The 15,471-nt window shown below is 41.7% G+C and overlaps 1 protein-coding gene across 1 annotated transcript in view; it reads right to left on the reverse strand.

Annotated features, from left to right (window-relative positions):
* The window catches only part of LOC113023676 (neuronal acetylcholine receptor subunit alpha-3-like), a 28,987-nt gene extending 17,142 nt beyond the window's left edge, over window positions 1-11,845 (reverse strand). The window contains exon 1 of the mRNA XM_026169931.1: window positions 11,595-11,845. Within this exon, the coding sequence (XP_026025716.1) occupies window positions 11,595-11,652 (58 nt within the window). The 5' untranslated portion in view covers window positions 11,653-11,845. The remainder of the gene's footprint in view (window positions 1-11,594) is intronic.
* Between the last annotated feature and the right edge of the window lie 3,626 nt (window positions 11,846-15,471).

The following is a 15,471-nucleotide window of genomic DNA, read 5'->3' on the forward strand; positions in this document are numbered from 1 at the left end:
CCTTTTTTTTGGATTTGATTAATCTATATGTTTTTCAACTATCCTACAAACTGTACTTCTGGTTTGGACCCAGGAACTGTCAATCACTGCTGCTTATTTTGGACTCCATATAACATAAAATCCCTCAGGGGATATGCCAGGGATGGTATGAAGGATGGGATTTTGATGATTTAGGGACAATGTGTTGATTTTAAGCATTCTGTAGTTAGGATTATTCCCTTAATATCCATCCATCCATCCATTTTCTATAGAAGTCTGTGGTCCCCACATGCTTCAAAAGATCCACCATCATCCCTGTGCCCAAGAACAGCAAACCCTCATCCCTGAACGATCACCGGCCAGTTGCACTGACCTCGGTAGTAATGAAAGTGTTTGAGAGGCTGCTGAAGAACATCATCTCCTCCTCCATCCCAGACACCACAGATCCGCTGCAGTTCGCCTACAGATCCAACAGATCCACAGAGGATGCCATCGCCCACGTCCTACACACCACTCTCAGCCACGTGGACAAGAAACAGGGTAACTATGTGCGAATGCTGTTTGTTGATTACAGTTCAGCGTTTAACACAATAGTGCCCTGCAGACTGTTCACAAAGCTCAGGGATCTGGGACTTAACAGCCGTCTGTGTGCATGGGTGTTGGACTTCCTCACTGGCAGAACTCAGGTGGTGAGGGTGGGCAGGTGCTTCTCCAACAGCATCACCATCAACACAGGAACACCTCAGGGATGTGTCCTCTCGCCACTGCTCTACTCCCTCTACACTTCAGACTGTGTGGCCACCCATGGCTCCAACACCATTGTGAAGTTTGCTGACGACACAGTGGTGTTGGGTGCCATCTCCAACAACGATGAGGCGGCCTACATGGATGAAGTGAAGAATCTGGCATCGTGGTGCCAGGACAACCACCTCCAGCTGAACGTCGGCAAGACCAAGGAGCTGGTGGTGGACTTCAGAAGGAGTCAGCACAGAGACTACAAGCCCATTATCATCAATGGAGCTCCAGTGGAGAGGGTGCAGTCCTTCAAGTATCTTGGTGTCCACATCTCCTCAGACCTGACATGGGCTGCCCACATTCAGGTCCAGACCAAAAAGGCTAGGCAGTGCCTGTATCACCTACGACAACTGAGGAAGTTCAGGGTCTCTCCAAAGATCCTCAGGATTTTCTATACAGGCGCTGTGGAGAGCATCCTCACACAGAACATGACATCGTGGTTTGGGAACAGCTGTGTGAAGGACCAAAAAGCTCTCCAGAGAGTGATCCGTACAGCAGAACGCTGCTGCAGGATTGCTCTCCCCCCGCTTCAGGACACCTACACCAGGAGATGCCGGCCTAGAGCAGCGCAGATACTGAAGGACCCGTCCCATCCTGGCAACAAACTGTTCCAACTTCTGCAATCTGGTAGAAGGTTCCGCATCTTCCGGGCAAGGACAGAGAGACTCAAGAGGAGCTTCTATCCCCAAGCCATCCGTGCCCTAAACACACACACCCGCCCTCCCACATCCTCTATAATTGACAGACAGGACTCTTCCAGACACTAAACCAAGGCACAATGTACATTTCAATTCCTTTAATTTAAAATATGTTTATATTGTCTATCCTGTAAAATAGTCAGATGTCTATTCATATTACAGTTTTTCTCGATTGCTTAAACACTGTAACCAGGCCTCTAAACTAAAATTTCAAAACCGTAACGCTATTGTTCAAAAAGCTCACCCATTTCCCTGAACTATAAACACTATTCCCTGCTTTGACACATGACTCAAATTTGGTGAACTGTTACTGCAAAACTCTACACACAAATCCCTACATTTTACAGTGCTTACACCATGTAGTCATTTAGAAAGCACTAGCATTCAATAATGTTAACTTACAGTTTTTTCTGAATGCTTAAACCCTAACTGTGATTCCTGTAGCACAATCTCTAAAACTATTCAGACTTATAGCAAAACCACTCACTGAGTTTGCGAAACTAAAAGCACAAAAACTGCTTTGCACTCAGTTTGCAATTTTGTAACACACACTTTGCAAAACTGTAGGCACAATTCACTGCACAACACTCAATTACCAAATTTCCAACACACTCCTAGCAAAAGTATACACATGTATGGCTATCATTAACACTAATTTGCCAACTGTCTGGCACACTTTCACATGTGAAAACTTTTTTAGATAATTAGTTCACTTTGCAATCAGCCTAAGCACTATAATACAGGTAAGCTGTGTGTGCGGAGTACAATGGAGGGAGCAGAAAGAGTGAGAAGTAGAGGAGGCCGAGGAAGAGGACGTGGAGGTGAAGAAGTAGGATGAAGAGGACGACAAGGACAAGGAGGAGCAAGAGGAAGACGAGGAGGGGGGAGAGGAAGATGAGGAGGGGGGAGAGGAAGGGTAGGAAGAGTAAGAAATAGAATTGCTGATGACATCAGAGCTACAATAGTGGACCATGTAATCAACCGTGGAATGACCCTGAGGGTAGCTGGCCAACGGGTCCAGCCTAACTCGAGCCGCTACACTGTAGAAAGTACCATAAGGACATCTTGAAATGAGAATCGGTGAGTACAGTCACTTCGCACAAAGATTTGTAGCACTGCCATATGCCAATGAGAAACACACCAATACCATTGATGTGAAAATACTGAAATTGTTACTTTACAGAATTGCTAGATGACCAGATGCTGGGGCAGAGGAAGCATGTTCACTGCAGACCAAGTAACCCATATAGTCATTATGGCGACTGCAAATAATCCTATACTTGGAAATAAACACTTGTGTTTGTTTTGATGTACTTGAAGTTTGGATCCCTCTATGCTTATGGATCTATGACAGAAGTATGAGCTCAAACTGACATAGCCTACCTTGTGCACAGAGAAAGCAAAAGCCAGATGTGTTTTGTATTCATACCATCAGTGTGCAGTTGGCGCATTGTGTGCTTAGTAGATGATGGCTTGTGTGTACTGTTTGATACGGAAACACCATTTTTACGAAGGTGTGAAGAGTTAATCTAGCTGTGTTTGCTTTTGCAAGAGAACTACAATGTTTTGATTATTGGGTGACAGGTTTTCTTATTTGTGTGAAGAGTTTTGCAAAATTAGCCAATAGTTACAAAAAATGTGCTTAAGCAATCAGAAAAAACTGTAAGTCAGCATAGCTTGAGCTCAATTAGCACACAATTAACCAGGTGGAAACACTAGGAGTCAAAATTTATCACACACCAATCAGAACCTGCGATGGATAGATAAAAGGGCCAAAGTCAGCTCATTCAGGTTTGAAACAATGGATCCAAAGAGATGCAAAGGAAGAGGACGTGGTGGAGAAAGAGGACATGGTGAAAGAGGAGGACGTGGTGGAAGAGGAGGAGGAGGTGGTCTAGGACAACAGGAAGGTGGTGGAGGAGGAGGGAGAGGTGGAGGAGGAGGAGGACGTGGTGAAGGAGGTGGAGGTGGAGAACAACGGCGACAAGGAAGGGGAAGAGCAAGGGCAAGAAGACAGTCAGTCTCGGATGAAATTCGAGCCACTTTAGTTGACCATGTCCTTGTCCATGGGATGACTATGAGGGAGGCTGGGCAATGAGTACAACCAAATTTGAGTCGCTTCACTGTTGCCTCCATCATCAGAACCTTCAGGGAGGAAAACAGGTAGGTGTACTTGCAGTAAGACTGCTTTGTACAGTAACGTTTAAGTTACTGAACTTATGTGTCTTGAGTTTCAGTATGTTTCCATTATTTGCCTGTAAAATGAATGTGTGACAGTTACAGTAATGAGTGCTTCTATTTTTGTAGGACACAGAGACGACCACCTGGTGGAGGCAGGTTAAGGCTTTTGTCAGAGGAGCAAGAGAGGGAACTTGTAAACATGGTAATTGCAAATAATGTAATCCGCCTGCAAGAGATTCAAAGGAGAGTGATTGAGGATGATCATCTTTTTCGAGGCATAAATGCCATCAGCCTCTCCACAATTGACCGCATCCTCCGAAAGAATCAATTCCGGATGAAACAGGCATACCGAGTCCCTTTCGAACGAAACTCTGACAGAGTGAAAAACCAACGTGTGGAATATGTTCAGGTATGAGTTTTGATACTGTATAAAGTATTGTGTACCATCACAGCATGGCAGTTTATGCTGCCATTTCAGCACTCTTGAACTGTGGTTCAGGGTACCGACTGACTCTACTGTGTTATGTGTCTTGCAGAGAATCTTTGAGATTGAAGGACGGCCTGTTCCCCATGAAATAATCTTTGTGGATGAGGCAGGTTTTAACCTGACCAAAAGAAGGAAAAGGGGGAGGAACATAATTGGCCATCGGGCTATTGTAAATGTCCCTGGTCAGCGTGGGGGGAATGTCACTATGTGCGCAGCCATCAGCCAACGAGGGGTACTCCACCGCCATGCCGTACTAGGACCCTATAACACTATGCTTCTCCTTGCTTTTCTTGATGGTTTAAGACAACATATGTTCCAGCTGGACTACAGGGAACCAGCACAGCCAGAGCAGCCTCACTACGTTGTTGTGTGGGATAACGTCAGCTTCCATCGCGCTGCTCTGGTTCGTGACTGGTTTACCAATAACCCAAGGTTTTCTAATATCTTTCTGCCTGCATACTCTCCCTTTCTAAACCCGATAGAGGAGTTATTTTCGGCATGGCGGTGGAAAGTGTATGACCGAGAACCTTATGTCCGTGTTCACCTCCTTCAGGCCATGGAAGAGGCCTGCCTAGACATATCAGTAGATGCATGCCAGGGGTGGATCAGGCATGCAAGAGGATTTTACCCCCGCTGCCTGGCCAGGGCCAATATAGCCTGTGATGTGGATGAGATTCTCTGGCCTGACCCAGACCAAAGACAAGATGCTGAGGTGGGATAATGTTTCTGGTGTGTGTTGTACTGTATAGTACATGAATGACAATGTGCCACTGTACATACATTGGTTGCGTCTTTTGTGTTTATCATGTGACAAGGGTTTTGAAGGGGAGAACCATAAGCAACCTATTTGTTTTGGAACTATTGTTTTGAATTAATTGTACCAGTGTGCAAAACTCTATTGTAGTGTGTGTGTTTTTGAGGGCTTGTGTTTGATGTCTGAGGGCAAAGTTTGGTTTTTCAGCAGGAGTGAATAGTTTTGGGTGTAGAGCTTCATTTTGACCTGGAAATAGGATGTTTGGGAAATTGAGTGAGATGTTATGGATTTGTGTTTACTGTTGTGAGGATATGAGGCGTAGTTTCAAGAAATGTGTTTTAGCAATCGAGAAAAACTGTAATGTACAGAATTCACCTGCTTGCTGCTACTACTGCACATTCACCCAATGTATATACTACATATATATATATATATATATATATATATATATATATATATATATATATATATATGTTCTTCCTCTACACCCCCCCCCCCCCCCCTCCCCAATTTTTTTGCACATGTCGAGGAGCGTGTCAGGCTACATTTCACTGTGTGTTATACTTGTATAACTATGCATGTGACAAATAAAGAACCTTGAACCTTGAACCTTGAATATATTGGGCCATGCTGAGAACAATGGCCTCGGACTTGGAGGTTCTAATTGTCATTACTGCCACTTCATACTTGGGTGGGAACTGCTCCAATGCGAGCTACAGGTCACCACCTGATGAGACAAACAGAACCACATCATCTGCACAAAATCACCAAGGTGAAGGTCCACTTAGAAATTCTGCCCATTAAAATCTCCGAACAGAATCGGTGACAAAGTCCAACACCTCTTGGCAACAACTCCAACTTATTGCCAGCAATACACACCAAGATGTCGTTCTACTTGTACAGGGGCCAATGACTTGTAACAGCAAGGCAGACACCCTATACTGAACAGCTCCCATGGGATATCCCGAGGGTAACCTTTTTCCAACATTAATTTAAAACAGTTGCATTTTCCAACAAGTGCACTTTTTACAGTTGCCTAATTATTTCCTTGAGTGGGAGGAGTTACATATTGTCTCGAGATAAGCTTTGAATTATCATATTTATATTGCAGATTCCTAGTTAATTTCTCTTTTTTCCCTCTAATTGGATTATTTTCCTTAGCTTGGGCATGTCTTTAGTTTGGCCACCTTAACCTGCACTGCAAATATGGTGCACTAATCCACTGCTGTGATGAAAAATGGGGGAAAGAGAAGATTCTAAGGCCCTTTTATTTCTGCCTGCACTGCTTAGCTATCTTTCCTACAGAGATGTTCTAGTGACTTAAAGGAAGCATCTCAGTTTGTCTTTTGACACCACTGCACAGCTCTGTTCTTTACCGTTTAAGCGGATCATCTTTTTGATGGGACTCAAAAAATAAGACAGCTACAGTGTATGATACAGGGGGAGGGGGGGGGGGGGGGGGGGGGATATCCTGGTTTGAGTTAACAACATATACACTTAATGGACTCAAAAGTAGAGAAGCAGGAAACAGGAGACAAGCTGGTGTAGAGGAATACCAGACAGATAATGCTTATTGTTAAAGAAGAGACAGTTTTATTGGCCGTGTGAGAGGCTGGTGTAAGAGTAAGCCATTTAGCCTTTAGCCTCCCCTGAGCATGCAAATGCTTTTAAAGGAGAGTGAGAAAGAATGAAACAGAAAGGAATGGAGATAGACGAGGGTTCTTTTTTATGTACAATGCTTATATGGTAAACACTGTATAAAGCTGAAGTGTTTATTTTTCCTGTGTGCCTGTAAACTGAGCTGAAATGCATTGAATTTAAGTGACAGAGATTAAGTGGGAGTGGAAAAGGAGAGAGAGGAAAACAAGAGAAAAGACCGATGAGAGGAAAAGAACCTGAGAGATTAGTGAGTGAGAAAGAGGCGAAGTCACAGAAAAGTGAGAGACAGGTGCAAAAAGCCCAGGAAGATAGGATCGTGGAGCAGTGAGTGTGTGTGTATGTGTGTCCAGTTAATGGAATACCATGAGATGTGACTGATGCCTTTAACAGCAAAGGCTCCACACTTGTATTCAGGCAAAATCTACAAACAGCTTTGTTTGATTTGTCTTTTTTATTGTATTCTTTTTGTCCCGACGTTCTCAGCAGATGCTAATATTGGTCAAGCATAGCTCTTTTTGAAGGACTTATGACATTCATGCTCGACTGCACGCATTTCGCAGTTCTCATCCATTTTTAACTTTTTTCACCTTTGAAATGAGCAGATCTAATAGAAATTTCCCTGAAGGCATGCTCACAAAAAAACTGGGTTACATGAATTTGAATATGTTTCATGGAAGAAAAGCGCTCAGCCTTTGTAGTTCAATATCTCAGTGGTCCTTTGCTCATTTTAGCATGTGCATTTTGTCATTATTAGGTGCGAATGTGACCCTGACCAGGAATGTAAGTGCCCATATATTCCTTTCTCTGGATGTGGGAGAAATATCATTTTGACTTTGGGCCATGCCAGAGTGAGAAATATTTTACATGCAAACTGAGAAGCCCTTGTTTGATGTTGACAGGAAGTATCTTTAGCTCAATATTCCATTAGAAAAACTGTAAAACTGTAACATAAAGGATCGCATTTATCCACAAAATAAGTTTTAACAACTGACAATGGACACATTTTCACAAACATCACCCGAAGCCTTCTACTCTAAAAACTGAACTCCAACAAACAGGTTCAGCCTTTATGAAAACCGGCGGATGTGAAGCGAGGGATGCAACATGAGGTCCTCTCAACACATTTATCTGTGACTCAGTTCATATTTAGCCACGCCCCCTCTGCTCTGTGTTCTGCGCTATAAATGTTACCGTGATATAAGCCTCGTTACCACACAGCTGCCGTCATGCAGGCACACACAGACACAAACACACACCTTATCACCACAGTTCACTGACCGGATCATCAGTCATGCATTCAATTACATTATGAGAATAGCCTTTATTTGAATACAAGGGACAGTGCTGTGACTATATGCAAGTTAAAGTAACACACAATAGTAGCACTTCTGAAATCACCAGAGGCAAACTAAGCATTGCTTGCTTAATTGGTGTTTACAGTTTGTGTGTTATCCAAATATATGGACACAACTGCAGCTAACGGTATGGTTACATAAGTTTTTCCACGTTTTGCACATTCACAGCTTTCAAAAAGGATGAATCCATGCGAGTAATATTAATCAGTGTCACAAATCACTAAAGACCATTACCACTGCTAATTTGAGATTAGGTGCAGCTGTGGCTCAGCTGGTAGAGCAGGCCATTTACTATTTGGAAAGTTTGTGGTTCATTCCAAGGTTCCTCCAGTTCACGTTGGACAATATACTGAACCTTCTCAAGTGAGATGTATCCATCAGAGTGTGAGTGAGTGTGTATGAGACAGATAAAAAGTGCTTAAAGTGCATAGAATAAAGCACTGCATGAATGTGTGTAAATGGGTGAATTTGGCTTGTAGTGCAGAAACGCTTTGAGTGCTCAGAAAAAGCAGAAAAGTGCTATATATATATATATATACCCGTCCATTTACCAGTACAGAAGTTTGTATTCTGATAGTGTCTCCAAACTTAGTGCAGACTTTGTGCAGGCTGACTGAACACAGGGTCAGAAGTGAATGTTGAACTGCCCATGAGCCAGTTTTGGCTGTAGATTGTGCTGAAACAGAAAAAGAAGACGAGTGCTTTAAAATGTCCCTTTCTGAAGTGATGGAGTAAATGTTTGCATGCCCAGCTCATCCAACTCATCACTTGGTCAGAGGGGAGTAGTACAAAGCAAGTTTTATGGGTCAGGAAGCTATGTCGAGCTTAAAGTCAGAGTTTTGTGTGTCATGAAAGAGGCTCTATTTTTTTTTTTTAACCTGGTTAAATCACCATGGTAACTTGTGCTGAATGCATAACCTGCTCAAGAGCAGAGTTTCAGTGTAAAATTGGAAGTGCCATGTTTTTATTTATTTTTTATGTGCAGTATGTATTTTGTCCTGTTGAATGTATTTGTGCAACTTGTTAAGCAGGAACTACAGTACCATCACAAATGAAACCCAGCTGTAAAGTTACAGCCTACAGCTTTACTGTGCAGTGCACATTCACTGAAATGTGCACATATTCAGCTGGTGATGCAGAAAATATAAATATAAATATATATAAATATTTTTTATATATATTTATATTTTTAGACTGGATTCTAAGCTTAGAATTGTGCTGCCAAGTCTTTCTTGTTTACTCAGCTGGAATTTCAACTACTAGAACACGTACCAAGAATGCCTTTTCCAGCAATAAAATGAATTTCGCTTTGATCTGCAGACAAACTAAAGGAATTTCCACGTCTCTGTTTTCAGGCTATGGCACAGTAACCTTTAATGTTTAATTGTATCCAATTTAAAGTTCAGAGCTCTAATCTGCAGCAGCTCCTCTTAGAAACAAACAGTGCATTCTGCATTCAAATAATTAACTGGAATAAAAATTGGGGTTTTTTTTTACCGCCCTGTGCACTAAATCCCAAGATTAACAATTTTCGACAGCATTAATCTTGTCTTATTTGCAACAGGATTTTATGATACTGTTATGTTTATGTTCCTTATAGAGTTTCTCTCAATTATATCATCATCTCTGATTGGAGGAACCAGCACTCAGTGGTCTCAGTTTTGGGACTTTGTAAAAACATGGGATTTGGTCATTAAATTATCACCAGGGAACGTGACATTTAATCTGATTATTAGAATTAATTTGTGTTCCTAAATTTATTTAAATGCCCCACATTGAAATTTTCCTACACTGTGAAGGATGAAAATCAGCATCATCTTAGCAATCTTGTGAGATACCTGGTCAAAATGCTTCAGCTTCTTTCTTAGAAGCTCACTGTCTTTAGAAGTGTTTATTAAATTTAGTTACAACAACAGATGAAGGGTCAAGTTTAGTTTTTTTCCAAAATTCATGTGACGTGATTCAGGTACAGGCGTGATATGGACTTGGAATAAAGAATGTGTATAAAGGCTGATACACCATAAGAAAGTCTGCCTGCCACCATGCATAAATCAGATAGCTGCTATTTATACCCTTGGAGCAAATGTTTACATTGAAGCTTGGAAATGCTGCAGCATAATTACTGTCGCTGAATTTATTTCACATAGTGGCTCCAGGTCAGATCCAGGCTCTCTGCTCAGCTGCGGTCAATGATTAAGATACTGGCTGCATATCAATAATCACAAATTCTTCCTTCCCTTTCATCATTCCAAGTTGGATGGCATCCTTATCTCCTTTCCTTGAGCCTCATCTCAATGCCTTTCCTTCTTTCTGCCCTGCCTACCCCTTTCTCTTCTTTCCTACTCTCTTTCATCCTTTATCCTGGCTTCCTACTATTTCTTCCTTCCATTCTCATTTCCTCCATTCCTCCTCCTCGCCTTGATTTCCTTCTTATCTTTGACATTTCATTCCTATTCCCTTCTACCCCAGCTATCTTTCCTTCTTTCTTCTATGAATCTTTTTGCACCAGATCTTCCCTCTTTTCCAATCTTTCTTCTATCTCCCCTCCCTTCTTTGTTTTCATCTTTATCTTCTTCCCCCCTCTCTCTCTCTCATGGCCCTTCATCCATTCCTATCTTCAACCCTTCATTACCCGATTTCCTCGCTTCCTCACTGTCTAGCTTTCTTTCCTCCTTCTATCAGTCATTTCTTGCGTCCTCCCTCTTTTCCTACCTTTCTATATATATTTTATGAATCTTCTCTGGACAAAGCTGCTCTTGTCTGAAAAAAAAACATACACTTTTGTATGTTTTAGTTTAGTCGATTATTTTTACTGCTAGTTGAAAATACCTTAATGATTATAAGTTTAACTTTATTACAACAATCAAACGAGCCTTCAACAAGATAACTTTAAAAGTATCTCGTGCTAAATATGTAATGTTTTGTACCTATCCTTTGCTACAAACTATAAGAACAAACAAGAAATGAATACAACTTTTAATTAGTGTCGTAATTGGGGTGAAACGAAATAAGGTCATCAGATTCATCCGAAGACACGCATTGCTAGGAGGGTTTTTATCAAATGCCTGCAGCAGACCAAGCCCCCTCCTCCCGACTAAAACCTTTATATCTTCTTTCTGTGTGAATAAACAAAATTGGCACAGGCCTCGTATAACCTCCAAAAGTCTCGCTACCTGTAAACGGGGAAACGGAACTGTAATCTGTTTTGCTTAGTGAAATCACATCGACCCTTCAAAACAAAATTAGCATTCATCAAAATTCATTTGCCTTTCTCCAGATTTTTCCGCATTTCGTTTTTGTTGACCTAGTGTTAGAGTCGTAAGAAAAGAAGTTTTAGTGCAAAAACCTAAAATTAATGTTTTGGCAGGAAATCTTTTGCATATTTTGACGATATTTTTGCTAATTATTCAAATGATAAAAACGAGAAAAAGTTTGGAGTCGACATAGCGATGACCACAAAGCACTGGAGGATGGCAGAAAAAGACAAAGTTACTAAAAGACGCCTCGGAGAATGCACAGTAATTCAGCCTAATCACCCCAGAATCACCAAGTTAACTATCAAGACACTGACGCGCAGAGAGGCTCCAGTGTCCTGGAGCCTTGAAAACCATGCAGCCAAAAATCCTCATGCGTCTGTAATCTGCAGAATATACTATATAACTCTACCTTGAATAAACGCCACTCACCTTGCGCCTTCAAACCCACGAGTAAAAGCAGCAAAGTCCATCTCTCCACAGACTGCATCTCTCCCTCGTGTCGTTTGGGGATCCTGTTCACTTTTTTCCTGAAGGAAGCCTGTCTCTTTAATCGATGAGACGAGAAATAATGTGAGAGGGCGTGAAAATGTGCCTCTCTCCCCTGGTGTCGTCTATCTCGCTTTGTCGGTGCGCTCCTTCCTGATATGATCCCAACTTGACTTCATACGTCCCTCCCCTACGAGCGCAAAAATCTCCTCTGGCGCATCCATACGGATCAGCACAGGGAGGGAAAACCGTCCCAACATGCGCAAAGTGATCCCAACACTGAAATGTCAAAGATCGAAGAGGATATGAACCTAAACTTAAAAGTATGACACATTCAAACTTAAGTGCCACACGCATAATATGCTGTAATGGTTTTTGGGGGGCGCTCAGTGTGACATTGTCTGATCTGATCCAGGTCCAACAGTAAAATCTGCGGATACTTTATCTCATTCCAGCTGCTACATATTGGTTAGAAAGTTGCACGGCACACGCAGGACAGAATGATTTGTTTGTGAGACGGTCAGTGAGTTTTAGTGTGCGCTCTCCGTGGTGCTGAAGTGTCCACACAACAGCCAGTTTACTTTATTTGACTCATTTTTAGCCTTCACGGCGTTTTCTTGTTTGAAATAACGTTTTGGAGCACGTCCGCATAAACCAGCGAGTTCGAGAACAAGTACTGCATTAATCCAGCGAGTTTGCTGAATTCCAAAAACTGGAGCTAGACCCCTTTGCATGCTGTGTCTTCACCCGACCACTGAAGTGCAGCACTGCGCTGTTCTGAGGAGGAAAGTTTATCTGCTCGGAAGCATGCTTCCTGCCGCTTTGAAACACGCTGTTCGCATTATAAGCTCCCCAGGTTTCTGTTTACCAGCGCTGATTAAGTTTAATTTTAGCCCATGATTTTACACGCTTGGTTTGACGTCATCAAAGAAAGTCATTAAGGAGAGGAGGCTTAGCGGAGCAGTGCTGAAGTGAACTGAGCCGACACAAAAGCCTAAGGTGAGTGGCGAGAAAGGGAGTGACACATGACTCTGAGACATGTCCGGGTGCTGCACACGCGAGCTGTCCACACCTGCTTGGGGACACAGACACAAACACACAATGGCGAACAGATGCTTCCTTCAGTCAATATATAGACAGAATGAAATATAGTTTGACTTAAAGTAGAGCATCATTTCCACATCAGCCCCAAATATACTGAAAGTATATCCTACTAAGATGTGTCGTTTGCTCAGAGGACACCGTCACTGGCTGTCAGGACAGTCTTTTCTACCTTACTTTTAAAGAAATAACTAAAAACTTACCTTTTTGTTTGTTTGGTTGTTTGTGATAAGAAATAAGTTACCCTTTAAAGGATGATGAGTAATATTAAAAAGATCTGGAGTCTTTTGTAGCTTTAAGGGCCCTTAAAGCAGCAGTTCTGTTTTAGTATCAGAGCATGCTTAATGCTCGTAGTTTAATATGATTTCAAAACAGACTGCACGTGTGTTATAATGTGTAAACTTTTAATGCCCTTTGACCTTCTGACATTTTAAAAGCAAGATCTTTTGGTCAAGGTTTTTGTATTGATATGTGGCTGTAGGCTATTGAGTACCAAACCAAAAGTCTTTATTAACAAAAAACTATTGAGCCAATGTATAGATCAAAAAGTTTATTAATATTACTTTATTTAACCCAAAATTACAGAGAGGTGAGTTTGCAAGACACAGTTACCTTCTAAAGCAAAACTAGAGATGACCCATGTGTAACATGTTTAAAATTGTGTCCTCCCTTTTAGTCAAACTCATCCATGTGATCTAAATAATCTGCAAGTCCATAAATCACAGGTGCATGCCTAAGTTATTGCTTATGCAAACACATAAACACACTTTGTCAGGACCAGCCTCTCACCCCGAGGCCATATCATATCATTAATAGTGTTAAAATTCTAAACAATGACTTTCCTATTTGGGAGCTGTCACAGCAGTCAGTATCCCTTCATTTCAACACAAGCAGTTGTCAAAACACTGTGCAATTCTCCTTCTTTTGCTTTCTTCTGCAGTTGGAAGGAGTTTACTGAGTCTAATCCCTCCAGACAAGCTCCACATAAAAAAGGACAGATGAAGAAAAAGAGAATAAGCACAACGGGGATAATGTGCTTTTGCTGTTGCTGGTGTCACCATCTGACAACTGCTGAGCTCACAGTGTGGCGTCATGACACACTTGTCTTCGCCAGTCTTATTAGTGAAGCAGTTTGGAGGAGGAACTAGGTGCGAGTCAGTGTTTCTGCCAGGATTGTTTAGCGTGACGCACCACAGCTTGTTCCAGTGTTCTGCCCAAGGCAATGTTTAATTCATGTGTTTCCTAAAAGCTGGATGCAGACGTCTACAAGCCATTAGTGTCATCCTCTTGTGTCCGCTCAGCGTCATCCATCCATTTTCACTTCCTCTCTTTCAGTCACCATCTCAATTCACCAACTTTCAATCAGTCATTTTCTGGCCTTCCCTTCATGCTTTTCTTCTCCCTCAGTCCTCTTACCATACTTGATTTTCTTTACTTCTCTCATTCACCCATCTCCTTTCACCTCGTGCTTTTTTCCTCTGCACTTGCTCTCATTCATATAACGTACACTGGTGCCATCTCTCATCCTCCAGTGAAACATAACACAAAAATATCTATCTCCCTCGCTACAACTTTTAGACCATGTTGAATTATTCACATTCACATATCTGCGCCAAATCCCTTCAACCTGAGAAAAGTGCTTTTATTTTCAACCCTAAGTAATGAAATCTGGATTGCCCTTTTCTACTCTCTCTGGCGTGGTCGTCTTGCAGAGGTGGGTTTAATGGAGCAGAGATGATCAGAGTTTCTGGAAGCTGCCCAGACGCAGGGAGGTGGATATCATGTCTTCCCTATATTGTGAGAAAGAAAGAGCAGTATAGTATGGTACAGTAAAGAGGTCAGGGCTGCAGAGAGTACAGTTTCTAAGAAGTTCAGTTCTGCTAAAGAAACAGCAATAGCCTTTCCTGCAATGGCCTGCATGCTAAAATAATGCATAACACATGTACATTGTGATGTTGTAATGCAATAGATGCAGTGAGTCAGTTAAAAAATGACTAAAAGTGGAAAATTGTTTACATTTTGGACTATCCAAAATCTTTTATATGCACTACGTGAAGTTACTCTTCTTTTCATGTGTCTGAACTATTATAGCAATATGGCTTCTTTTTTTTATTTCCACATCAACAGTTCTGCAATTGTGCTGTTTTATATCGGTTTGCCAGTTTGTTAGGTACACTTGTATCACAAAAGTACAAGAAGTTCTGATCAAATATTTGCATCTAACAATATATAAGAAGATAAGAACTGTGGCCTATCCATAGATTTACTGACTCATTGGACACTTAGTTAGGTATACTTGTCCGAATACTTGTTAAGGGAAATAACTAGTCAGCCAGTCACAGCAACTCAAAGCATTTAAGTATGTAGGTATAGTCATGACAACCTACTGCAGTTCAAAGCAAGCATCAGAATGAGAAATGAGATGTAAGTGACTCTAAATGAGGTTTGTGTGTTGTTGTCTGATGGGCTGGGGGTAGTATGTCAGAAACTCCTGATCGACTGGGCTTTTCTTGCCATCTTTAGGGTTTATACAGGATGGTCCAACAAAAACAAATATCCAGTGAGTGGAGTTTATTGAGCAAAAATTACTTATTGATGTCAGAGATCAGAGGAGAATTGCAAGACTGCTTCAACCTTATAGAAAGGCAACACTCACTCAAATAACCACTTGGTATAGCCATGTGCCACTCATGTTAGCTAAGAGAAGGAAATTGAGGGT

This window comes from Astatotilapia calliptera, chromosome 6 (assembly GCF_900246225.1).
Source record: "Astatotilapia calliptera chromosome 6, fAstCal1.2, whole genome shotgun sequence".
In the NCBI taxonomy this organism is placed as follows: Eukaryota; Metazoa; Chordata; class Actinopteri; order Cichliformes; family Cichlidae; genus Astatotilapia; species Astatotilapia calliptera.